Genomic DNA, 27,488 nt, shown 5'->3' with positions numbered 1-27,488 from the left:
CAGCTTAAGGGCAAGGGTTTTTATCTGTTTTATTCACTACTGTGTTTCCAGTGCCTAGAACAGTCTCAGAGCAGGTAATCAATAAGTATTTATTGAAGGAATAAACGAGTGAATTAATATCTTCCTACTCCCAGGCTAGGAAATTTTCCACTGTACAAATCCATCATTCCCATGATGAAACAAAAATATCTTTGTACATCATGTTTTTCATGTACCCATGTACATGTTATTTACATTTATGTAAAGTACGCCATAGATTACTTACTAGATCATGCTTTTTTCATAGCAAATGTAGTGTTTTAACCTACAGTATAGCCCTTCTACTCACCAAATTCTGATTTATATTAAATGTTAAACCTGTATGAATTGAAGACATAAAAATAATGATGAAGAACTACACTCAAAGCTCCCCCTTTGTGGTTACACAAAGAATCAGAAATGAGTCAGAATATATTTTAGCTGCCAGGAATGGAGACTTGCTTTTAAGTTGCCAGGCATACTAATGCATCTACTGATCCAAGCCGTATATTTATGCATTATGTTTTTTGTTAACTGCCAGCATAGTCCAGACATGTGTCACAAGCATTTAAAGGACAGACTGTGATCAATTAGGGTATCCTACCTCAATGTGACCTTCATTTTTTGCTAATTATATGTTGATTGCTACTAATCAGCATCGTATTTGAAATGAACAAATTGGTCTGATAGAGGGAGAGAGTAAAGAGCAGTTGCTATATTGTATTTTAACAGCTCATTTGTGTCTGGAATGAAATTTGATGTGCTTCTCTTTCACAAACCACTTTTTGCCATTTTAATTACTTTCTTGTATATGCTGCAGACACAGCACTTTTAATATGTACTATACATTGTATGTGTGTGTATTTAGGAATACGGAAATTGTGGTCCCAACTCAGTAGTTCCTACTGTCATTTAAGGCCTGTGAGAGCATTAGTACTTTCAGTATTCATTTTATAAATCCATTTAAATGCACCCAAGAGGAGAACTAGTGAAGTTATCTTTCAAAGCCATATAACTGCCAAAGTCTAAATGTAAAGTTTCTTCCAATATGTTTAAGGTTTACTCAATCAGCTTAGCTCAAATCAGAGTGAAATTTTGACATTTGCATTGATGATAACCTTAGCCTTCTTTTTAAAAATGTGAGCATATTGGGGACTTTGAATGTCCCTAAACAGTTCTTTGGCTTTTGTAGAAAGATACCTGTGAAATTTCAATATTTCCTCTAGAGGGGTGTGTGTGTGTGTGTGTGTGTGTGTGTGTGAATGCCTATGTATATATGAGAAACTGACAAAGAGAAAATATATAGAGAGGCGTGAATGTGGAGACAAGTTGTTTGCCTTGTCAGAACTTCTAGAAGAAATTGGTTGCTGCTGATGCTCCTACAAAACAGTATTAGCCGTGAGATTTGACATATCCATTTAGTTATCCACCTGCTACCTTAACTGTGGAGTTGACACCAAATATTTTTGTGTACAGTATAAACATGACCCAAAGAATAAGAAAGAGATGTCAGCTCAGCGGCAGTGTTTTTACCTAGCTGCCAATGGATTGAGCTAGAATCTGGCCAGTGAGAAGTTAACAAAGTACAGAAGGGAGATGGAGCAAGTCAGAGCTGAGAAGGCTTTCCTAAAGAGGAACTGAAGGTGGGGGAGAGAATGCATAAGGACTGCAACTCTCATGGCTTAACAGGATCTTTGTTTTTGTTTTTAATTACAAACAAAAACAAAACCAATAGAGTGTATCTTCTCGGATCCTGCTTTCTCTCTGTGGAGTTCCTAATTGGAATTCAGTCACTCCACAGTGGCTCTGTGGACTACTAGCACAGTGATCTGGTTTGGCATTAATAGGCCCCCTCAGGTCATTAATGTAAAATAATACTGTTGGTGACCCCTCTGTCCACATTTGGCTGGTGTTGTTGGAAAAAGATGATAATAATGATTGACTGCCACAAATAGCCCCAATTTTGTTAGTTTCTTATAGTAATAAATCCCCAATTATATTTTGAGAGTTGTTGAGAATTCACTAGCACTAATAGTTATTAGTGGCATAAGTTATCAATATTTGGAGCATTTTTAATGATCATTTTATTCATATATCGGAAAGGAAGCAAGATTCTAGTCCTGAAAATACATAAACTACATGGGCAAAATTAATCTTGCAAAAATTAATCTTGCATTATACTCTCATCTACTAACTCAGGAACTAATAAGGAAATAATTTATTAAAAATCCATCACTGTCCTGAGGTAGTGATCACATGAATCTACACATGATAAAACTGCATAGACCTGTATATGCGTGCATGCACACACATACATAAATAAATGAGTGTATGTAAGACCGGCGAATGCTAAACAAGGTTAGTGGATGGTAACAACATCAATTTTTTTGTTGTGATGTTGTTCTGTAATTGTGCAAGTTATTACCATTGGATAAAGCTGGGGGGAATATGTTATTTCTCACAGCTGCAAATAGATCTACAATTATCTCAAAATCAGAAGTTAAAAACAAGTTTGTCATTGTACAACATCTTCTTGTCTTAACACAAATCATTATCAAAGGGCAAGGAGTAGAGATTGATAACTAGTACATGAAATTTTATTTTTTACATAAATTAGAAAATTGATGTTTCTTAGATGGAAAATGGTGTTTTGCTCTTTATAGTGGTAGATAACTTAGAAGTCTAATCTTACAGCTAGTTCCTTGGTTTGTTCAATTCAGTTGAGTCCCCACCACTGTGTTTTCCTTTTCTTCATAGATCTGTGTCTCCAAGTGCCCAGAAAAATTTTTAACCTACATGGAAATACAATTTGCGTACAGAACAAACACACACTATTGGACATACTACAGTCAGTTCTGCAAATCCCCTTTTGTTAAGCCTGCAAAGGTATGTGTGTTTAAGCTTAAAACTAGAGAATAATTTAACTTTTGTTTCAATCTCAAGTGTAATATGAGCATTTGTAATGGACAAGCTCCCAAATCATCTAGGAAATGATTATGTATTATTCCATTAAAACACAAATGCACAGGTACATACAAACTTACATGTGCCATTTATAGCATATCATTGTATAGACTTCAGGTGTTTTGCAAGACTCTTAAGTCTGGTAAGTTAGCTTTAACTATTCCCTGAAACCAACAAATTCTCTTCTTGGCTGAATTTTTTTAATATCAAGATCTAGGAGCTAATATCATTTCATTTTATTAATGTTACCATTTCAATGGTAATGTGGAGATGAAAATCCATGGCTACTTAGTAACAAGTAGAATTTTACTTCCAAACCCAATTTGATAATTATTCATTTTTTAAAAATCCTCAAACCCTACCTAGGTTTGAGACTTATAAAGGAATTCTAAAGCCCCATTATGTTAAAAAGTATTAATGGTTTCTAAGAGACGATGCTATTTTTCCACAAAAAAAAAATTTGAAGAATTAGAATTCAAAATGTGACTAAGACATAGATACACACTTTCAAAGGTGTGTCTTGGCCTCATTGGGTCTGGTTTTATTGTTGATATGATTGAATTACAGTTAGGATGTTTTAGAGCATTTGTCAAATAAGTGTGTGGGATAATCTTAAAGTCACTCTTATTAGGGCAGTAATATGAAATAATGGGATAATTATGGATTTAAATTTTCAAAGGACACAATTTTTATACTGAGAGTAGAAGTTGTCATTACATAGCCTTTGAAATGTTAACATACTCTTCCTTCAATTTTAGACTCTCACACAAGTCTTACTGGATGATGATTGTCCAACAGCAATTTTTCCAAGCAAACCATGTAAGTGGTTATTACTTATCTTAGAACATATAATCATAAGAAGTTACTTAATTCAGTTCCCTTATTTCACTACTGACAAAATTGAAGCCAAGAAGAGTTGAATGACTGGCCCAGCGTCCCAGAGTTAATTAAGAGGAAGCCAAAGCTGAAGCCCATTCTCCTGACTTCAGCCAAAGATATTTCCACTGGAGCTCTGTTAGTTTTGAGGTTTTCCTGCATCAAGATGCACAGAAAAGATTAAATATTGATTTTAAAAGCCCAGATTGACTGGTGCTCTATGAGCACACGTAAGCACACACAGACATAATCTTGCACACTTACCCCTGAATTCAGCCAAAGAGTTTGTTCAGAAGTCGCCTGGGGAGTGATGGTGGGACATAAACTTGTCTTATAATTTGAAATATTTATGTATCTCTTAAAGGAATCAATATTTTATATTTTTAAGAGTTATAAATTTTACTTAAAGTTTATATAAACTTTAACTTTTTAAAAAAGAAAATGAAATAATCACTAATTTTCCATTCCTACAAATTTAATCCTAACTCCAGAGAAATAACTTTACATAAATATACCCATCACAATGCTATTCAGAAGAACCAAAAAGAAAGAAAAAAAAAAGGAAAGGAAAAAGAAACACTCTCATGAGCAAGAAAGTGCTTAAGTAAATTATGATGTATTCACTAAATGAAATATTTTAGAATATTAAATAGAAGTATTAGATAGTATAATGTTAAATAAAAAGCTATATGCATTATATTGACCAGCATGTATAAATTAAACAAAAAAAGCTATTCAAAGAAAAATATTGCAAAGAAATATGCCAAAATAGTATGGATGTTTTGGAGATGGCAAGACTGTGGGCATTTTCTCTCTTCTTTCTTCTTTTTTCTATTGGAGTGGAAAGCCGGGTACCATTTTCTATTTGAATAGAAAGTCGGGTACCATTGAAGTAGCTACCATGAAACACAATGCCTTATGTGTCCCTCTCCCTTTTCTTTGGGTCATTGAGGACCCTGAAGTAAAGATGTAGGTCTTGCAAGCAACTGCATTTTGCCAGGAAGCCCTGGGCAACCAATGTCAACAGCCAAGAGCCATGTTACAAAAAGATAAAAATGATTCCTTAGTCACTGAAGATATAATAGGCATAAGAACATAAGACATCCCTGCCCTTACCAGTATACTTTGGTTAAATCACACAATATAAAACATACACTGGGGATACAAAAATGAATAAGGCATGGTCCCTCACAGTATAGTAAAGGAGACATTACGGTAAACATAACAATCAACTTGTATTCATTCCCCCATTAGGTGATTAAGTTTACTACTTAATGGAATAGTATTCAGCTAATAAAATTCACTTATTAAATAGTTTACCAAAGGAAATAAGTAATATTAAAAGAAAGAAGGGAAAACCCTGTGTTTATTTTATGGTTATGATGCTAAAAAATTTCTTGTAGAAGAAAGACTAGAAGGTAATTTATCTAAAATGTTAGAGTTCATTGTGGGTGATAGGACTATGTATTGTTTTGTATCTTCCTTCTTATTTTCTCTACTTTCCAAATATATAACGAAAATATTTAGTCATTGGAACTAACTGATTGGATGAAATTTCCCGGAACAAGGTTGGAGGACTCTGTAGGTGGAAACAGTCCTTAAGGAGTGGCAAGGGAAAGAACACACAGGAAAGCTAAAGGGAGGGTAGGAGAGAACCTGGGCATGTAAGCCAAAGGAAGAGAGTTTCAAAAGGCAGGGGTTGTCTACCATGTCAAAGACTCAGAAAAGTTAACTCAATTAATAGCAAATATTTACTGAGTTCCATGTACCAAACACTGTGCTAGGTAATGGGTTCAAGCAGGTTGGACTAAACGATATTTGGAGGTTTTGGCCGTTAGAAGATTATTGGGATCACTGGGAGACGGTTTCCTTGGAGTGTTGGGAGCAGCATGTGATTGGATTGAGAGGGAATAGAAGCAGCTGGTAGAGACGACTATGTCAAATTTGCCAGGGAAGAACCAGAAAAAGATGAGGAAGATACTGAAGGAACCAGCCATATTTTAAGTGCTACAGAAGATGGAGGTAGGTAGACAGGAGATCATTTTAAGCCCAAAAAGGAAAGGCTTGGTAAAGACCTATTTCTTCTTTCCCTGTATCAACTGGTTTAGTATTCTCAAGTTTAAATTCCCTGAAAACCCATGCAAATCTGTGATGCTTCTTAAAAAATATAAAAATGATCCACTTCTGATTTCTCTTCCCTTGATTTAAAATTGAGGTTTTAAATACTTTTAGTAATACAGATTTGTAAAACGGCAAGGATTCTATTTAATCAAAATAAGTGCGTGGAAGATCAGTGAGGTAACTCTTCTGAGAAATTATAGTAGTCTACAAAATGTGGGCCGTTTTGATAGCTTTAGAATTTCAATTTCCAGCCCCTCCAAAAAACCAGGTAAATGAGAATGCTGGAAGGGAGACAAATTATTAAGACTTCACAAATAAAAATTCAGTTGTCTTAGTAGCCTGAAGTTTGGGCTAGTTCTCATTTTTCAAGGAATTATTCACTAATTTCCAGTTTTCAAGGTTTCACTCAAAGAGTATCTAAGATTTTTTGTTTTTCAAAAGAAAAGTAAATTCAGGGCTCCTGGTGGCTCAGTCGGTTAAGTGTCTGCCTTCAGCTTAGGTCATGATCCCTGAGTCGTGGGATGGAGCCCCGCATCAGGCTCCCTGCTCAGCAGGGAGTTTGCTTCTCCCATTTTTCTGCCCCTCCTCACTGCTCATGTGCCCTCCCTCTCTCCTCTCTCACCCTCAAATAAATAAATAAAATCTTAAAAAAAAAAAAAGTAAACTCAATCATACAAGTAAATGTAGCCTTTTTATTAAAATGTTTTTACCATGTGAGATATGTTCAATGTTACTCTTTTAAAACCTGTGCTGTGCATCTTACTTATTGGCTACTTGATGAATATGCCATGTGTAAAATAATCAACAAGTTCAGAGTATAGCTTCAGATTGTGATCATATTTTCTTTCTACATCTGTCTTAGAACCATCAGAAAATCTTCTAACCATCAAGTAATGGGCAATTATCTATGTTGAGCAATATGTTTGTACATTGTCTAGCAAGAATTTTATTATAAATAAAGAGCTTAAGAAAGGGAGAGTATTACATAGGAAGAAGTAGAAAAATGATTACCATAATTTTATTTTTATTTTTTACAGTTCTCCAGAGATGTTTCCCTGACTTCACTACTAAAAATGGCACTTTGACAGTAGGAAATAAGACAACATTTGAAGATGGAAATGGAAAGACAAGAAATGCTATAGAACTCAGGACAGCTGCAAAGTATGTTTACATTCTTATTTTCAGTTTGGATGCATCCTATTACTGTACACAAACTAAAGCTTCATTAGGTTGAGAGTTATAGAGGAAGAATTATGCACTGTTATGAAATATACGTGTCACCGTGGATTGGAGAACTTGGTGTGTGTTTGTGAAGAGAAACAGGTAAAGGAGAAACCAAAGTGAATTAGAAAGTGCAATGATGTTCTTTTAAAATGGTTAAAACTTTCATTATCAACAGGTATAGAAATGGGATCTCAGTAAACATACTGAAAGACCTTAATTTACGTGTTGAATGAACACAATAAAAAGATGCTTTTTAAATCACCATTCAAAAAAAAATGAAACTGCCAGATGTCTTAAAGGGAAGAAGGCCTTAAGAAAGGTGAGACAAGCATGGTAATGCTGTCTCAGGGCCGTATCAGTTTCTACATACTAACTACAGTCAAGTCAGTTTAGCCTCTCTCGATGTACACATCATGATGTGGATGGGTACACTCATGTGTGAGCAAACACACACAGAGTATCTTTGTGTAGCTCAGGTGTTGAATTAAAAGTGAAACATAAAGACATTCTAAAAACGTTTTTCTCTTCCTTGAGTTTAGCAGTCCAAGAATACTACAGGTCCTGCATATTTAAAATATAATAACAACATGGATGGATTTCACAAATACAAAGCTATGTGAAAGAAACTACAAAATAATAGTACAAGTGCAGTTCCATTGATAGAAAAATTCAAAACCAAGCACAACGAAATTAAATTACCCTGTGATGCATATGTAAGTGGTAAAACTGAAAAAACTAGGAAATTATTATCACAAAAGTCAGGATTGTGGTTACCTTAGGGGAAGGAGGGGCTGTTGTAACTGGGGCACATGGGGAAAGGGACAACAATGTTGTAGTTACATAGTGCACTCACTTTGATAATTCATCAAACTGGACACTAATGATTCGTGCACTTTTCTGTATGTGCCCCGTGGTGCCTTCCTGCTACCCAGCTGTCAGAGGATTAGAAAAGGGAATTAAGGATGATGTTCTTTCTTGACTCTATGGATTTTGTAACCTAAAAACTGATCTTATTTAAATTCATTTCTTACAGTGAGATTTCTGCAATATTGAGGACATGTCACATTCGTTGAAAAGGGATCTGTTCACCATTCATGAAAGCCATGTTCTCTGTGTGTGTAGCTATAGCCGGCTTTGTAGTCTACCAAAGTGACATCTCACATGTTGTTGTGGCTGGGGAAAGAGTGACTCTTGATAAATGGTTTCTAAAAATATGTTTTGAACAGCAGCTTGCAAAACCCCTTTTATCATAACAAGAACATTTCTGTTTAGTGGTAGTTAAAATAATTGATTTTTCCTTCTTTGAATTCAGTCGTGTCAATAAGATCCTTGATGCAAGGGCAATTGGAATGAAAGTATTTGAAGACTATGCAACAACTTGGTATTGGATTCTCATGTAAGTGCAAGCATTGTTGTTTCTTCTCCAGCCCCATTTTATCCTTGTAGAACACTTTCTTCAAATTCCCCATTCAAGGTGCCTGGGTGGCTCAGTCGGTTAAGCCTCTGCCTTCAGCTCAGGTTGTGATCCCAGGGGTCCTGGGATCCAGCCTGCATCAGGCTCCCTGCTCAGTGGGGAGTCTGCTTCTCCCTTTCCCTCTGCCCCCCTGCCTTGTGTTCTTTCTCTCTCTTTCTCTCTCTCTCAAATAAAGTCTTAAAAAAATAAAAATAAGAATAAAATCAGCTTTTGTGTAATTTATGAAGACTTTCTTGACTTCTCCAGATAAAATTACTTTTCCCCTCTGTGTTCCTGCTACCCACATGCACATACACACGTACACACACACACACACACACACACACACACACGTTAACACACCTGTATATACACACAGAGACCTATCATCTATGTAGCACCTAGAATTTTATATGTTATTCACCTGGCTCTTTTTCTCTGATAAACTTTGAATTCTTTGCCATGGTAACTATGTCTAACTCATCTGTATTTTTGTAACTCCTAGTGTGGTCCTTGGAACATAGAAGATGCATAGAAAATGTGGGTTCAAGGAACAGTTATAAAACCACTAGGGGAACAAGATAGATATATTCAACTGTATGATGCTTAATAAAGTCAAAATTGTTTTGTGTGCAAAATACTAGTGACTAGTGTAGAACTGTAAAACTAAATAGTGTTTTTTGAGATTTTACTCATTTCGATGCTTTGTCTTAAACACAATCATTATTTTCAGTGCATATCAGTATTTCAGGATCTCTCTCCATACCAGAGATTGTGATCTACACCTGACAGTAGTTAAACTGGTTCCCCTATTGTCAAACTCAAATATCATTAGATAACTTGCACATTTCTTCTTTATTTTGGCTCTTAAGCTATTATTTGAAAAAGTATGCATTATGATAGACCTTCCTGTTTACCTCAGTCCCAACACACAATGAAACCCTCTCCACCCTGGCACCACTCACACCACTAGAATATAAACATTCTCTTTATTTTTGACTCTTCTGTTTTCCATCTATCTCATAAATATAAAGCCAAGACTAATATGCTGTGACTTAGTTTATTCAGTTAGAATTTTGTGCAGGAAATAAAAACACAGAGAATGAACAGCTGTATTTCTTTTCTTCCCTCTGATTTTTTGAATATTCTTCTTGGACTCTGCCATAAAATAATCCTTCAACCATATTGAATATTTAAGCATTAAAGTATCTGTGATTTTAGTAGGGAATGGCTTCTGGAGTTGAAAGCATAGCTTCTGCAAGAATGTGACCTTAGAAGTTACTTTCATACAATGCTGTCATCTATCCATTGACAGCAATTATTAAGATTTTTTTTTAAAAAAAAGATAATACTTAGAGACTATAAACTTAGTAAATATACCAGGCAATGTTTCTGTTTGGAAACTTAGAGCATTGGAGGTATCATTTCTTAATGGAATTGTCTAAATTTCTAATCTTAATGAATTCTGTTTAATGAAATTACCTAGAAGAATTCCATATGGATTTAACCTGGATATGTGGGCTGGGGGGAGAAGTATCTCTAGTGTCTCAGTCAAACTCCAGGAAAAAATTAAAGCAACAACAACAACAAAAAATAGTCATGCTGCTGATTGCTTGATAAAGTCATATGGCCCAGGAGATACAGAAGCTGTGTCATGGCTCCATACAATGGCCCACAGATCACTGAGGACCTGAAATAGATGTCTGGTGATGTCAGACAGCACAAATTATTAAAGGTAATTAGACCATAATAATGACTACAAAATCATGGATTCAGGAACTATGTGGGGCAATAATTTTTCTTTTCTGCCCTAAGACTGCTCGCTTACTTCTAGATAGTTCTGTTGTATAAGGTTTCCTTCTGTTAATATCATGGATATGTTTAATAATTTATCACTTAGACATGTGGAGGGAAAAAAAAATATGGCACGGCAACTGTGGCAGATAGGCCAAAATTGTAGGTTGGAGGAATCGTGTTTTTCTTTGAACAGTGGTTGCTACCTGACTTCTGTTTACCCAGATACACAAATACTGACTCAGGTATGAAGTTCCCAATGGTCCTACTCTTTCATATGAAAGTCTTAATAGGAACTATTGTTTGTACTTTTTAATATTATAAATATTTCTATAGCCAGCTAAAATAAAATAATCTGAGAATTATTTTGAATAGAAAATGTTGTCTTGCTGTTAACTTTGTTATGTTGAACGCACTTGACCCCTGTGTGTGTCGTATGCTCTTTCCTCCAGTGGCCTGACTATCGCCATGCTCCTTAGTTGGATGTTTGTGATACTCCTGAGGTTCATAGCTGGATTCCTCTTCTGGGTCTTCATGGTGGGTGTGATTGGAATTATAGGTTATGGTAAGTATTGCCCTTCTTTAAAACTACTAAACATAAAAATAGTCCTTTTCTTTTCAGTTGCCATTATCAATTACCCGAAACCATTTAACTTGCAGTGAATTTATTTACTTCCCACCCCCAAAGTGTTAAATTGAGAAAAATTTTTTAATTTGCATATATTATTTCTCCAACTTTTACCTTCTTTATCTTGAAAAAAAAGTGCTATCCAAATGTTCTACCCTCTTTCCTTACTGGCCTTTGCTCCCATGCCTCATGGTTATTAAGAAGGAGGTAAAAAGAACACCGTTTAGGTTAATGAAAAACATTTCAGAAAACTTATTTTATTCCTTTAACTTTTCTTTTCTTTTTTTTTTTTAAAGATTTTATTTACTTATTTGACAGAGATAGAGACAGCCAGCGAGAGAGGGAACACAAGCAGGGGGAGTGGGAGAGGAAGAAGCAGGCTCATAGCAGAGGAGCCTGATGTGGGGCTCAATCCCATAACGCTGGGATCACGCCCTGAGCCGAAGGCAGACGCTTAACCGCTGTGCCACCCAGGCGCCCCTATTCCTTTAACTTTTCTGTCTGATCAAAGGCTGGATCTGTATAGTTATAGAAGTGTGATCTATTTTTCTCTTTCAATTTAGTAATTTTAATCCAGATCCTGTCACAATTTCTAATAATTGACCAGTACTCCATAATGAGGCATCACCCTCTAGCGGCAAGTATTCTGAATTACACTCTTTGGGTGGAGAGTTACTTTATATCCAGGTTGAAATCTAACCAGTAACCCAGTCCCCTCAAAAGCAGTACAGATACAGTGTGAGCACCAAAAAAGGGACTAAAGTTTCTCTCAAGGAACAGTATAGCATTTATGGCAGCTTCTTTCGGAGTGCGAATAAACATAGGGGCCAATATTTGAATGTTTGTGAGGTTTCTATTCCAGAGTAATTTCCCCTTCAGTACTATTTGGATTGACAATGCAGTTTTAAGGTAGCAGACACCAAAAATAGCAATTTCCTATTATTGTCACCCTTTGAAGAAGAGCTTTACACATATATCAGTGTAAGGATGCAGTTGAATCCCCAGGTTCTGAGTTAGCCTGAATTCTAATCCCAGCTCCGTAACATGTAACTGGGGCACTTTGGAAATGCTTTCTAATGATTAGAAGACCCAGTTTCCTTATCCATAACATCAGCACAGTAATGGTATATATCCCCATCTCACAAGATTGTGAGGATTAACTGAGACAATGAGTATAAAGCTCTTAGAACAGTATCTGAAAAACAATAAACACCCAATATGTGTCGGTTTATTGTTACTATCCCCCTTGTTATCCTCAATAGGTTTCTAGACAGTTTCAGGTCTCTTCAGGGTTTCCTTATTGGCTCCTTCTGTGCAGCTGCATGTGAAAAGGTTGGGTCAGTCTGGTGGAGGAACATAAGAGCTGCTACTGCTTAATCGAAGACTCCCAAGAAAGCTTTTTGTTTAAAAGTCTTTTGTGTATGTTTCTGCTTGGAGCTCGAAATAAACTCTGCCTTTTACTGCTATCGAGCCTGGGCATGTGATTCAGCCACTCTCTTATTGTCATCAAGAAGGGAAAGACAGTAAAGTCTGGTATTGATTTCAGTGACTTGTCATAAGGAGCAAAGAAAAATGTGAGATTGGCTATAGTGCAAGTTTGACAGTGGCAAGAGGGAGCGAGATGGTCAATATATCACAAATACAGGTGAAAAAACCAATTTCAGCTCCCTGTTGACTCCCTAGGTAGTGCTAGCTCAGCAGTTAATGGTGTGGCAAGTCAGCTTAAAGCCATTCATTGGGTGGGGAAATGTCCAGTTAGATTGAGAATTATAACACTGTATAACTGACCTCTGCTACTATCTTGGACAACTGACTTCCTCCATATCATGGAAGACCAATCATTTCCTACTAACAGCAGCTTAGTTATTAGGGCAAACGACATACTGAGCAGAGAAACAGCCAGGCTGTTTGTGGGCAAGTGGCCTTGAACATCAGTGGAACAATTCTTATTGACAAGAACAAATTAAGATTTATGTAGGAGAGATCATAGAACAGTGGGGTTACATGCATGGATTTGGAGATTGAAAAGACACAGATTCGCTGCATATTAACTGTGTGATCCTCTGCAAGTACACAGTCTAATAGTTTCTTCAACTATACAATAGGATTCTATGAATATTTTTTTAAATAATGTACATAAAGACCTTTGAAATCTACTTAGCACCTAATAATTGTTCAATAAAAGGTCTCGGTTGTAGTTGTTAACACAGGAATGGATGTTGAATTTTCTCAAATGCTTGTCCTGCATCTCTTGAGATTATTATATGATTTTTATCTTTCATTTCATTAATGTGGTGTATCGCATTTATTGATTTGTAGATGCTGAACCATCCTTGCATCCTTGAAATAAATCCCATGGTGTATGATATTTTTAATGTACTGTCGAATTCAGTTTGCTAATATTTTGTTGAGGATTTGTACATCTATGTTCATCGTGGGTATTAGACTGTAGTTCTCTTTTCTTGTGGTTTCCTTGTCTGATTTTGGTATCAGGGCAACGCTGGCCTTGTAGAATGAGTTTGGAAATGTTCCCTCCACTTATGTTTTTTGGAAGAGCTTGAGAAGGATGGTATTAATTCTTTGAATTTTGGTAGACTTCTCCAGTGAAGCTCTCTGGTCCTGGCCTTTTGTTTGTTGGGAGATTTTTGATTACTGATTCAATCTTCTTACTAGTAATTGGTCTGTTCAGATATTCTATTTTATCATGATTCAGTCTTGGTAGGTTGTATCTTTCTCAGAATTTATCCATTTCTTCTAAGTTGTTGAATTTGTTGGCATGGTATATTTGAACCTTGAACACCATGGGTTTGAACTGCATATGTCCACTTATATGCAGATTTTTTAATTAAATACAGTACTGTAAATTTTATTTTTCTTATGTTCTTAATATTTCCTTTTCTGTAGCTTACTTTTTTATAAGAATACATAATACATATAGCATACTAAGTAGTAAGCGTTAATGTTAAGTGTTAATCAACTGCTTGAGGTATCAGTAAGGCTTCTGGTCAACAGTTGGCTATAAATAGTTAAGATTTTGGGGAGTCAAAATTTATATATGGGTTTTTGACTGCGTTGGGGTGGGCAGCCCAAAACCCCTGTTGTTTAAGGATTGACTGTAGTCTCTTATCCTTTGTATTTCTGTAGTATCAGTTGTGACCTCTCATCTTTCATTTCTGATTTTGAGTCTTCTCTTTCTTGGTGAGTCTAGCTAAACACTTGTCCATTTTTTTTTTTTTTTGTCTTTTCAGAGAACCAGCTCTTAGTCTCATCGATCTTCTATATTGTCTTTTTAGTCTCTATCTCATTTATTTCTGTTCTAATCTTTGTAATTTCCTTCCTTCTAACTTTGGCTTTCATTTGTTCTTTTCTTTATAACTCAAGGGAGGTTTAAAGTTAGGTTGAGACTTTTCTTGTTTCCTGAGGTAAACCTGTGTCCTTATGAACTTCCCTCTTGAACTGCTTCTACTGTGTACCACAAATTTTGGTATATTTTCATTTTCATTTGTCTCAAGGTATTATTTCCCTTTTGATTTCTTCTTTGACCTGTTGGTTGTTCAGTAACATGTTGTTTAATCTTCACATATTTGTGAATTTTCCAGTTTTCCTCTAGTAATTAATTTCTAGTTTCATCCATTGTGGTCAAAGAAGATACTCAATATGATTTCATTTCTCTTAAATTTATTAAGACTTGTTTTGTGGCCTAACATATGATCTGTCCTTGAAAATACTCCATGTGCACTTGAGAAGAATATGTATTATTTTGGTTTTGGATGGAATGTTCTATATACATCTGTTAAGTTCACCTGGTCTAATGTGTTGTTTAAGGCTGATGTTTCCTTACTGATTTTCTGTCTGGGTGGTCTATCCATTTATAATAACATTTACGGTTGCATCAGAAGAATAAAATAACTACGAATAAATTTAACAAAGGAGGTGAAGGTCCTATGTGTTGAAAACTATAAAACACTAATAAAAGAGATTGGAGAAGACACAAATAAATGGAAAGATATGCTGTGCTCATGGATTGGGAGAATAAATATTATTAAAATCTGTATACTACCCAAAGTAATCTACAGATTCAGTGCAATCCCTATCAAAATTCAAATTGCACTTTTAAAATAAGTGGAACAGATAATCCTAAAATTTGTATGGAACCACAAAAAAACCCCCCACAAAACCAAAAAGCCAAAGCAATCTTGAGAAAGGAGAACAAAACTGGAGGTATCATATGCCTTGATTTCAAACTATATTACAAAGCTATAGTAATTAAAACAGTATGGCATTGGCATAAAAACAGACACATTGGTCAATGGAATGGAATAGAGAGCCCAAAAATAAACCCATTCATATCAATTTATGACAAAGGAGCCAAGATAAACAATGGAAAGGACAGTCTCTTCAATAAGTTGTGTTGGGAAAACTGGACAGGCACATGAGAAAGAATGAAACTGGACCACTATCCTACAGCATAGTGCATGACTCAAAATGGATTAAATACGTGAATGTAAGACCTGAAGCCATAAAACTCCGAGAAGAAAACAGAGGCAGTAAGCTCCTTCATACAGTTCTTGGCAATGATTTCTTTTAATATGACCTAAAAATCACAAGCAATAAAAGCAAAACTAAATAAGTGGAACTACATAATCTACAAAGCTTCTCAACAGCAAGGAAATCCCTCAACAAAATGAAAAGACAGCCTATTGGATGGGAAAAAATATTTGCAAATCAGGTATCTGATAAGGAGCTAATATAAAGAATTCACACAACTTAGTAGAAAAAAAGGTAAAATTAAAAAAAAAAATAAAACAACCCAACTTAAAAATGGGCAGAAAATCTGAACAGACATTTTCTCAAAACCTACAGATGGCCAACAGTTAGATGGAAGGTACTCAACATCACTATTCATCAGGGAAATGCAAATCAAAGCCACAATATGATAGCACCTTATACCTGTTAAAATGCCTATTATCAAAAATACAAGAATCAAGTGTTGGCAAGGATGTAGAGAAAAATGAACCCCTGTGCACAACTGGTAGGAATGTAAATTGGTTCAGCCACGATGGAAAACAGTATGGAAGTTCCTCAAAAACTTAAAAATAGAAGTACCATCTGATTCAACAAGTCCACTTTTGGGTATTTACCTGGAGAAAATGAAAACACCAACTCAAAAAGGTATATGCACCCCCGTGTTCATCGTAGTATTATTTACAATAGCTGAGATATGGAACCACCATCAATGGATGAATGCATAAAGAAATTGATTTAAAAAATGGATTTAAAAGAATGAAACCTTGCCATTTGTGACATGAATCTCTAGAGTATTACCCTAAATGAAGTAAGTCAGACAAAGAAAAATACCATATGATTTTACTTATGTGTGGAATCTAAAAAACAAGCACAGAAACAGACCCATAAATATAAAGAACAAATTGGTGGTTGCCAGAGGGGTGGGGAGTGGGGAGCTGGGTGAAATAGGCGAAAGAGATTAAGAGGCACAAACTTCCAGTTACAAAACAAGTCATGGGGATGCAGAGTACAGCATAAGAAATATAATCAATAATATTGTAATAACTATATACGATGACAGATGGTAACTATACTTTCCCTAGTGAGTGTTTTGTAATGCATACAATTGTCAAATCACTGTTGTGCTAATATTATATTGTATGTCAACTATATTTCAATTAAAAATTAAGAATATAAAATTTAAAAACCAAGCTCATAGATACAGAGAACAGATGAGTAGTTGTCAGAGGTGAGAGGTTGGGGGGGTGGAAGAAATTGGTGAAGGGGATATAAATTTATTTAAATTCATTAACCAAAAGAAAGCTGCAGTTGCTATGTTAATCAGACAAAACAGACTTTAATATAAAAAGCATTATTAGAGCTAGAAGGGATTTAATTTGCTTAAAAGGTATACCAATTCTAAACATATATGAATCTAATGAAATAGATTATATACATCTAATAAAATAGACTCAAAATTCATAAAATTATAAGGATAAATCATTTTAAAAACTTGTATGAGTTATAACTCTCCCTTAGGGGAGATTTCAACAAATCTTTCTGTTAAAATAAGAAAATCATAGGCACAAAATTCAGAATAATTATTCTTTGGTGAACAGAGGCAGGGAGGTATGATAAAAAGAAAAAAAATTTATTTTGCTTAATTAGAGCAAACTTAAGATCATAAAATCTTAAACTAGGTGATGCATCCATATGTGTTGATTTGACTATATGTTTTAAAACTTAAATCTGGGGCACCTGGGTAGCGCAGTCGTTAAGCGTCTGCCTTGGGCTCAGGGCGTGATGCCGGAGTTCCAGGGATCGAGTCCCACATCGGGCTCCTCTGCTGGGAGCCTGCTTCTTCCTCTCCCACTCCCCCTGCTTGTGTTCCCTCTCTCGCTGGCTGTCTCTCTGTCACATAAATAAATAAAATCTTTAAAAAATAAATAAAACTTAAATCTGTTATTACATATAATTTTGTATGTATCAAATATTCCAAAAGCATTTTTGTTTTTTTAAAGATGGATTTATTTTAGAGAGTGAGTGACAGGAGGGGCAGAGGGACGAGGAGAGAGAGAATCCTCAAGCAAACTCCCCGCAGAGCACAGAGCCCAATATGGGCTCTATCCCAGGACCCTGAGATCATGACCTGAGCCGAAATCAAGAGTTGGGCACTTTACTGACTGAGCCACCCAGGTGCCTCCCAAAAGCATTTTAAAAAATACGCTGGGAAAGCAGGGCCTGAAAGAGATTTGTCTTATATCTATTTGAGAAACAAATGTCCCTTCTAATCTAGTCTTGCCTCTCTCCATGGACCTCACTCTCTTATCTTTTTCTAGGGAAAAAACCTGTTAGTTTATAGTTGGGGTTTAAAAAGCAGTTTTTCTCATTATTTTCATTTCCAACTGTTCTAATCCAGACTCATTGGTCATAAAAATAAACTCCTTAATTATTTTTTTTTTTACTCTCACTTTGTCTAGATCATGTGAAAAGTCACTATGCAGTCTGATGGGCACCTGGGTGGCTCAGTCAGTTAAGCTTCAGACTCTTGATTTCAGCTTAGATCATGATCTCAGGGTCGTGAGATTGAGCCCTGCATCAGGCTCTCCTTCAGGAGGGAGTCCGCTTGGGATTCTCTCGGTCCCTCTGTCCCTCCCCCCACTTGTTCTCTCTCTCCCTCCCTCTCTCTCTCTTTCTCTCTCTCTCATAAATTAATCTTTTTAAAAAATTCATTATACAGTCTGAAATGTAGTGTCCTAGGGAAATCTAGTTAGTCCATATTTACTTTAGCAGGACACAATCTTTGATAAGAATATGCATTAGCTAATTCCATGAAGACATGACTTCACCAAAAACATTTTTTTAATTCAAAAGCATTTTTTCAACTTAAATGATTTTTACAAATTTGCTTTTTAAATTGACTGTATATTGTGCTTCAGATTTTAAAAGGTATAACGTCTATACAGTGAAATTTCCTTCTTGTTCTATTCCTTGATCGGTTAAGTTTCCTTCCCTGGAAGTAAAAAATACATTGCTGTGTATCCTTCCAGAGATACTTTATGTGTATATAAGAAAAAATATATATATTCTTATTATGTGAATTACAGCACGCTTTTTATGTCATTTTGTACCTTGCTTTTTTCACTTAACAAAATAGCTTAGTGATCATTGAATATCAGTGTACTTTCTCTTTATATGAAAAGCTAGTATTCTACTATACAAATATATCATAATTTATTTAGCCAGTCCCTGTTGATGGACATTGAGGTTGTTTCTAGTCAAAAGGACATTTAAAGCTAGATGTTGTCATAGTCAGCCAGGCAAATATTGATAACATTTGTTTTGAATATATAGTACATTTAGAATATTAGATCCATATAAAATGTTTACTATGTAAACAGGAATCTTGCCTTTGTAGAAATGACCATGCTGTTCAATTTCATGTAGATATGTATAAGTATATAGCATATATTTCAGGAAATAGCATTTTATATTAGTCTGTTTTTCTTTTCTTTTCAAGGAATATGGCACTGTTACCAGGAACATAGCAATCTTCAGGGACGGCCAAATTCTCACTTAACTATATATGACATCGGGATTCAGACTGATATAAGCCTGTACTTCCAACTGAAACAAACATGGTTCGCATTTAGTGAGTGGATTTTAAAAACCAGTTTTTTTAAAGTAATAAAAATGAAAGAGAATCTTTGTCTAAAGGAAATCTTGGGTTGGTATAACCTGTTAGATACATTTATCACTAATGTCATTAAAGTAAATGTCTATAATCTTAATAGCTACAGTAAATGGCAAAGTCATTGAGGGGAATTTATTATATAATCTAAGAAAATAGTACTTTACAATGATGTCATGCTATTTGCGTTCACCTTAATGGTTTGAATGTGGATGTTTATATCCATTAACTTGATATCCAAGAAAGGTGTTTTAAAAGGAAAAAAAAGTTTGATTTTTCAAAATTGATTTAAAAACAGAAAAAGAATGACCAAGTTTTTTCATAACAAGACTTTTAAACTATTACAGGAATTGGAATAATGAGTAATAAAATAAATTTACATTTTTGAAGTGTTTATTCTGATTATTAGTTAAGGGTAATATTAACAAAATTTTTATAGCAAGATGATTTCAAAGATGCTTTGATTTCATATTCCTACAATGGTTTTATTATAATATTCCTTCCATTTCATGTTCTTTAATCAAGATTTAAAAATAATCTCTAACTACATCTTGTTTAAAAAAAAATTCTTCATATTATTTAAGTTAGAGAGCCAAACAAGGCATGTTCGAGGAGGCCTGGTAAGAATCCCAGAGATAGCCTCAGGGGTGAGCATTATTTTGATGGGGGCATCATGGGTCCAGGTATGGGTGCCATCTCCATAAATGTGAAAACTTGTTTTTGCCACTTCCCCCAGAAGTCATCAGGCTTTCAAGGACAGGTTCATGTTATGTAACCAGTGTGCCATTTTAGTTTCTGTCACGCATCTTGGGACTTTGTATCCTCATCACTTTTCCTGAATTTGAGTGATTCCATACCTTCTCAGCAATCCACTTGCAATCATCTATCATGTCTAAAGATGATGAAGCTCATCCATTATGTATCGAAACCTCTAGTTTTATTCTCAAGGGGCTCTTAATTACAGGTTCTGTGGTCATTCCACTGCTGTCTCTTAAGGGCTTTCAACACAAAAATTATTGACATAATCCGCCACTGGAGAATTTAAGGGATGTCCTTTGAGGAAAATATAGTTTGCTTTTATTTTCAAGTCTACCAATACCAGTCTCTCCTCAAATGAACCCCCACTTTCACAACCCATTTATTGGACATTAGTTGATTGTTCTGTGTTTGGACACAATTCTAGGTATCAGAAGGGCAACATGTGAAATTATACTCATTGATGGAAACACTGAAAATAAGCAGAGTTATATATACACAAACTATCATTTTTATGAGTCTCGGATTTGTTATGAGATGGTTCTATTCTCATTTCTGCTATTAGTTATCCCAGTCTCCTCCTCTGAAAAGTAAGAGTTATACCAGCTTCTCTACAGGGTCTCAAAAAATAGATTTCCATTGTTAGCTCTTATTCAAACACAAGAAAGGAATATAATACATAAATTCAAAAGACAATAAAATTTCTCTAATCATTTTGGATATGCACTTTTGTAAAGCTATAAGCTTCATATGCAATGCTGTTTATCAGTGCAATCTCAGAATATAAAGTGATTCTTGGTATATCTCGTATTCTTAGGTTTGTCCGAAGAATGATTTTAGCTTAATATGGCTATACCTCATAATTTTGGACTCAGTTTATTGTTTTAAGAAATCAAATATGCAGGACAACATACATACATAAGTTACTAAAAGAAGACGAGGTGGCAAGATGATACTTTACTAAGATCCTCTCACATCTCTGGGTTAACTGATTCTACTAGGAGATGTTAACTGATGATGTGTGGTGTGACATCAGAATCTTAGTGGTGTAACAACTGAATGAGATAATGAGTGCCCTACCACTCAAAGTGCTCAGACATGAGCAGAATAACTGTCTAGCAAAGGATGTAATAGAACAGATTCTTTCACAGGTGGGAATTTAAATTTCCATTAAGTTTCTTCTATAATTTCAGATTCTATGATTAGCAGTGCTATATTTCCTTAATTTTAAGACTGAAACTTTTCACTTTTTAGCATCTCTGAAGTCAGGAATGCATCTTATAATCAATGAAAAGATGTTTAAAGAAGGATTTTATTTTTCCCGAAAAGTTATTACTAAATTAAAGATGTGTCTTGAAATTGAGAAAATATAGTAATTAGGACCATTTGGCTTGAAGTAAAAAGAAACTAATTGACGGTAGCCAAAAAGAAAAGAAAATTGGAACAAGCTGGGGGTAAGGCATTGGTACTTATTATAAGAATATAGAAGCGTCTCATCAAACTCAAAAAAGCAGAAAAGCCCTCGGACTTTCAAGTGTACTCGGATGCAGGAAACAGAAAGCCAAAAGAACTCAAGATTGCTTCTCTGCTCTGTGTCTTTAATACACATACGCTTTATTCTGTCTTTGCAAATTCACTTATTTCACATAAAGGTGACACAGTTCATTAAGCTCGTATAGCTTGAAGTTCATGAAGTTCATAACCTTCCATTCAGAACTGAAGTAGACTCCCTTAGCTCTAATCCTGAGACTTTTATTAGACAACTGGCACTGGGTTTACATCCTGATTCCATCAATGGTAGCCACGGTGGGTAGAGTCACAAAATAAAAATGTGGCAGCCAAGAGCCTGCCCTGCCAGTCAGCAAGGTCAGTTAATGAAGAGGGATTGTGAACAGGGTGAACAGTTCAAAAAGTGTCTTCTGTAATGATTCTCTTAAAGAAGTGAACGTGAAAATATCTAAAACAGAGCTGCCTACAGCAGTCCTTCCTTCTCTCATTTCTACAAATGGTGTGAAATGTTTCTGTAGATAAAATGAAGCCTGACCAATTGAGTTGCTCAAACTCTAGCTAAATGTTTTAATCTAGATTTCTTAGGATTTCTTGGAGGTTTTGAAAATGAATTTCTAAGATTAGCATTTTGGGAGAGGTAGCACTGCTTAAATTATGGAGTGTCAGAATTGGCAGAGAAAAATCATGAAACTGCAGAGAAAGTTTGTTTTTTGGGTTGATTTGTATCATACACTAATTTTTTTTTCCTGTTTCAAGTGATAATACTCTGCCTTCTTGAAGCGTTTATCATCCTCATGCTGATCTTCCTCAGGGAACGAATCCGCATCTCCGTTGCCCTGCTGAAGGAAGGGAGCAAGTAAGGCCTGATGGAGAAACTCCCATAATGTATATCAATCACTCAAATCGGTCACTGCCTATTGTATAGATGCCCCCAGATGACTTCCCCTTTAAGACTTGTTAAGACTGAAGTTTAGACTTTGGCACTTATTAGAAAGGTCATGCTAACAAATCCTTCAGTGTCCCCAAAGCTCAATTATCATAGTGTGAACTAAGGTTCAAACCTGTGTGGTGTATGTATTAGCACTTTTTGAACACCAAATGTATGTTAGAATAACGTGTGAAAGTAAGTGAAAATTGCTATATGAAAGTAACTTGTATTATATATTGTATTATTCCCCTGCTGAATCATACGTTAATATTGATGGTTGAGATCATTTGCAAAACTTTAAATCACCATAATTCTATAAAGTCAATTATGTGCTATTGCCATTTCTATACGAGTGGCAAAATTTGCTAATAGACAGAATAATTGATCCTAGGAGCACAAGACTATACATTTTCTATCTACAACTCTTAATTCAGAACACTTTATACCCGGAGCCATTTTTGTTAAAAAGGGCTATAAAATAAACACTAAAATTCATGCTGGGAGATAATAATACCAACAGTTTCTAAACTATTCCAAAGGTCACTTGAGGATAATACTTTAAACTTTTGAATAATCATGGAAGAAACAAGAAAAGCATTACTATAAACCCAACAAACCGTGCATTCTGTTTAGAATGATGAAAAGCTAAGTTATTAACGACCAAAGACCAAATTATTTTAAATAGTCTGTAAGGATTATTTTAACAAAATTGTCATCTATAATAGTAAGAGTGCCCCTTGAATCTAATGGTTTAAACAGTTAACAAGCAGTTTTTTTAACTGTCTCTCCTTCCCATAACTGAAACCCTATCATTAGCCACTGAAAACTCCAGATTTGCTGGGTTTATTTCTTAAATAATATGATATTTTACAATTCACTCTAACTTGCCCCACTGTTGTGTGTGTGTGTGTGTGTGAAAGGGCCAGTCCAACTGTGACAGGTTGATAATTTTTTTCAAGGGAAAGTAGAAGCTGGAATCAATTGGTGTGAGAGATGTTCAATGATTCACTTAATAGCAGTATTTGGAGAAAGGAGAGAACTTAGCTCAAATAGTGAGGTGAACGAGGTAACAAATGCAAAAGGCATCTAAGATATGCCAGGGCATTGCATTAGAAGTGGAAATAGTTCCATCATAGTTCTCAGTGGCTATATCAGACAGTATTGGGTTGCCAGTGTCATATGCTGAAAAGATTATTCAAAAGTAGTAACAGGGCAACTAGGATGGTGAACATTTCACACACCATGACTTAATGAGGAAATATTAAAGGAGTGATTATACTGGAGTATAAAAGAATAAGGAGTTCCTTGAAGGGCTGCTATATGGAAAAGGTGATCATTTCTTCTCCAAAATGTAGTGTATATGAATAACAGGCTAGCAGATAAGGAAGAACTTTCTGATATTTTGGTTGTTAATAGAATAAGCGCTGTCATACAAAGTAAGTTTTTATCGCTCTATACGGTCACCAGAAACTAATGGACGTATTTAAAAGATAGTATAGAAGGGATTCCTGAATTAGGAAGGGATTCTCACATGTGATCATATGATCTCAAGGTTCGCTCCAATTTTGAGAGTAAGACTCTAAACAAAAGGAAGAACTATGATTATAATGTAGCAAATCTTTATGAATCATACAGAAATAACCAAAGAGGGGAAGGTTTAGGGTATCAAATCTTTGAGTCATACAGAACCTTGGGGGAGCTTTGGGGAACTTTTGACAGGAATCAAATATGAACATTAAAAGAAGGCCTCTAATTACTAAAAACAAATAACATTTAAGTAAAACTTAAAAACCAATTGAAAAATTTAAAAATTTTTAAGAAAATGCCAGAATAATCAGCAAAAAAAGAGTCAGTGGTTATTACTACCATTCTTAGAATAGATTAAGTCTAAAGCTTATTTCTAGTTTTAACAGATAAAGATTTAATTGAGAAATTGTATCTCTGAATCGTTTTGAATTTCAACTATTTGCTTTATTTCAGAGCTATTGGATACCTCCCTACTACATTAATTTATCCAGTTTTAACTTTCATTTTCCTCTCCATATGTATTGCCTACTGGGCAGTGACAGCAATGTATCCTTTGGTAATTGACATCTTTAAACCTCAGGTCCACACTACTATTCAAGAACCAGGAGTTTGTGTCCAGTGCTTTCCATCCTAGGAAGACTAGGAACATCCTAAAGATTTTCTGTTTTTCTTTTCTTNAACATCCTAAAGATTTTCTGTTTTTCTTTTCTTTTCTTTTTTCTTTTTTTCTTTTTTCTTTTTTTTTTTTTTTGCTAAGCTCTAAGAAACTTTGTCTACTGATTGAATTTCCCCCCAGATAGGTCATACGGTAGATTTTGTTTTGTCTTCACAATACCACTTCTTGGCAATAACTTAAGAAAATTCCTTTGTATTCTGTTAAGGGGCCACTCAGTATAGCTGACCCATGTTATATTATTCCAAGTCTGAAAAAATGTATGAATTATTAAAAGATTTGAAGTTTTTTGAAGTTAATCTCTCCATAGACTTTTGAGTTATTTGTATTATTTTCTTGTCCATCTACTTTCCATCTACCAGCAAATAGTTTATCCTTAATAGGTTAACCCAGTTACTTGGCTACATCAGGGGTACCTGTATACAAAGTCATATCCCCAGAAGGGAAATGTAAACATGAAAATACAACCTGTGACCCAGAGGTAAGTCAAAGCAACTCTCTCTCTTTTACTTACTTCAGTACAGAACTCTACTAAATTTCACCTAGCTGTTGTAAAAATCATTCAGAAATAGAGACCTTAATGGGGATCACTGTTAAGAAGGGAATGGTGGATCAGGTGTTAACAAGAGAGCACTGAAATGGTGGGCAGAATAGAGAGAAAGCACTATTATTTCCTGAGCCCATTTGTTCTGTCATATGCCCAAGAAGCAGGAATGGCCAACAATATTAATAAATGTGAAATTTTAGTGGGTGTAGAGTGGTGAACATATGATAGAAAATGAAATACTTTACAGCACTCATTAAGGAATATAAAGTGATGGGATAGAATATAGGAATAACAGAGGCACCTGGGTGGCTCAGTGGATTAAGCATCTGCCTTTGACTTAGGTCATGATTCCAGGGTCCTGGGATCGAGCCCCTTGTCGGGCTCCCTGCTCAGCAGGGAGTCTGCTTCTTCCTCTCCCTCTGCCCTTCTCCGCACTTGTGCTCATGCTCTCTCTCATGCTCGCTCACTCTCAAATCTTAAAAAAAAAAACCCCTATATATTCAAAAAAGAAAATAGGACAAACAGAAGTTAATGGGAAAAGAGTAGGACATGCAGTTGGGGGGTTTCACAAGAAGAGAAGGCAGGGATGGTTATCTTGGAATGGCATTTCATACTATATTATCTGTATTTTTTTTTTTCTGAGTGCAGATTTTTAATACAACTGAAATTGCCAAAGCTTGCCCTGGGGCTCAGTGTAACTTTGCTTTCTATGGTGGAAAGAGCCTGTACCATCAGTATGTCCCTACCTTCCAGATGTTCAATCTGTTTGTCTTTCTCTGGCTTGTAAACTTTGTCATTGCCCTGGGTCAGTGTGCCCTTGCTGGTGCCTTTGCTTCTTATTACTGGGCCTTGAAAAAACCTGATGACATCCCGCCGTATCCACTTTTTACTGCATTTGGACGAGCCATACGGTAAGTTCCATGTTGAATCCTACATCTATCTTCCCAGTTATGTTTAGCGTGCTTATAATTCAGTCCTATGCTTATATAATTCAAGTGGCAAAGTACAAATGAGGTCAAGGTATGATTTAAGATTCATGGATGTCCATTGGCTATGTCTGGTTTTATAGCCACAGGTTTACAATCCCTATCGAGGCCAACATCCTTCTAAAAGCCATAGGTTGCTGAAGATAAGTAGTAGGGGAGGGCACCAAAATAAAAATTAAGAATTAACTTGGCTCTGTCTCCCATTGCTTAGCCCAAACATTGTATTTTATGATGACAAGCTATTGGTATCATTTTTGTAGATGAAGGGCAATATAGATGTGTATCATTTAAAATCCTCTAAGAAGACCTTTCTCAACCTGAATAAGAAAATGTAATAAACTCTTTCCTATCTTTCTGCAGATCCTTTCTACCTATTAAAATTGTTTAGCATCCTTTTAGTTAGTAGCAATGATATTTTAACTTTGATTCTCATTTTATCTTTGCCCAGATATCACACAGGATCCCTAGCATTTGGATCTTTAATTCTTGCATTAGTTCAAATGTTTAAATTCATCCTAGAATACTTGGACCGCCGTCTTAAAGGTAGGACTCCAGAATTCATCTTTTCTCAGACTTCCCGACTTCTGTAAAGAGAATGGATTGGGGCAAGGAGTTAAGGGAAATGTGATGACTGCAAGTTGGACTAGGATAATAAGGATGGAGGTGGTCAGATTGGGAATATGTTTGGAAGGAAAAGCCAACAGGACTTGCTGAGAGATAGGATATGGGACAGGAGAGGATGGAAAGAGAAGCAGTGGTGAAAAAAAGAGAGAAAAAGTGTGTGATTCCATTTACTAAGATGTAGAAACCATCAGAAGCAAATATCAAAGAAGAGATCAAAAACCATGTTTTTGGCATGTTGAGAAGCAGGGTGGAGATGTCTGGCAGTTTAAGTCTGAAGCTCAGGATGAGACAGGCTTAAAATATAAATGAGTGTCATCAGCATAAATCTTTACACATAACACATATAGTGTACAAACTCTATTTTGAATACACGTTATTATTAATTGCCAAAACAGTCTTCAAACAAAAAACTAAGTTGAACATTCCCAGTTCCTTGATTTTAAAGCTTAATATAAAGCTACAGTAATCAAAACAGTGTGGTGCTAGCATAAGGACAGACACGTAGACCTGGACTAGAATAGACACCCCAAAATTAACCCTCACATATAAGGCCATTCAATGGGGAAAGGACAGTTTTTTCAACTAACATTACTAGAAAAATGGATATCTACCTGCAAAAGAATGAAGTTGGACCCTTACACAATAGAGAAAAATTAATTCAAA

At 35.4% G+C, this 27,488-nt stretch overlaps 1 protein-coding gene across 8 annotated transcripts in view; it reads left to right on the top strand.

Moving 5' to 3' along the window:
- SLC44A5 (solute carrier family 44 member 5) overlaps nucleotides 1-27,488 on the top strand; it is a 352,457-nt gene that overhangs the window by 302,129 nt on the left and 22,840 nt on the right. For all 8 annotated transcript variants that reach the window (XM_034653706.1, XM_034653705.1, XM_034653707.1 and 5 more), the window contains 11 exons: nucleotides 2,776-2,904; nucleotides 3,741-3,801; nucleotides 7,017-7,140; nucleotides 8,516-8,599; nucleotides 10,903-11,015; nucleotides 19,105-19,236; nucleotides 22,297-22,396; nucleotides 24,449-24,541; nucleotides 25,062-25,149; nucleotides 25,864-26,126; nucleotides 26,650-26,744. In XM_034653706.1, the coding sequence (XP_034509597.1) occupies nucleotides 2,776-2,904; nucleotides 3,741-3,801; nucleotides 7,017-7,140; nucleotides 8,516-8,599; nucleotides 10,903-11,015; nucleotides 19,105-19,236; nucleotides 22,297-22,396; nucleotides 24,449-24,541; nucleotides 25,062-25,149; nucleotides 25,864-26,126; nucleotides 26,650-26,744 (1,282 nt within the window). The remainder of the gene's footprint in view (nucleotides 1-2,775; nucleotides 2,905-3,740; nucleotides 3,802-7,016; nucleotides 7,141-8,515; nucleotides 8,600-10,902; nucleotides 11,016-19,104; nucleotides 19,237-22,296; nucleotides 22,397-24,448; nucleotides 24,542-25,061; nucleotides 25,150-25,863; nucleotides 26,127-26,649; nucleotides 26,745-27,488) is intronic.

Source organism: Ailuropoda melanoleuca, chromosome 2 (genome assembly GCF_002007445.2).
Source record: "Ailuropoda melanoleuca isolate Jingjing chromosome 2, ASM200744v2, whole genome shotgun sequence".
Classification (NCBI taxonomy): domain Eukaryota; kingdom Metazoa; phylum Chordata; class Mammalia; order Carnivora; family Ursidae; genus Ailuropoda; species Ailuropoda melanoleuca.
Note: the sequence above shows the minus strand (reverse complement) of the source record. Positions and strands in the feature narration are given on the sequence as shown.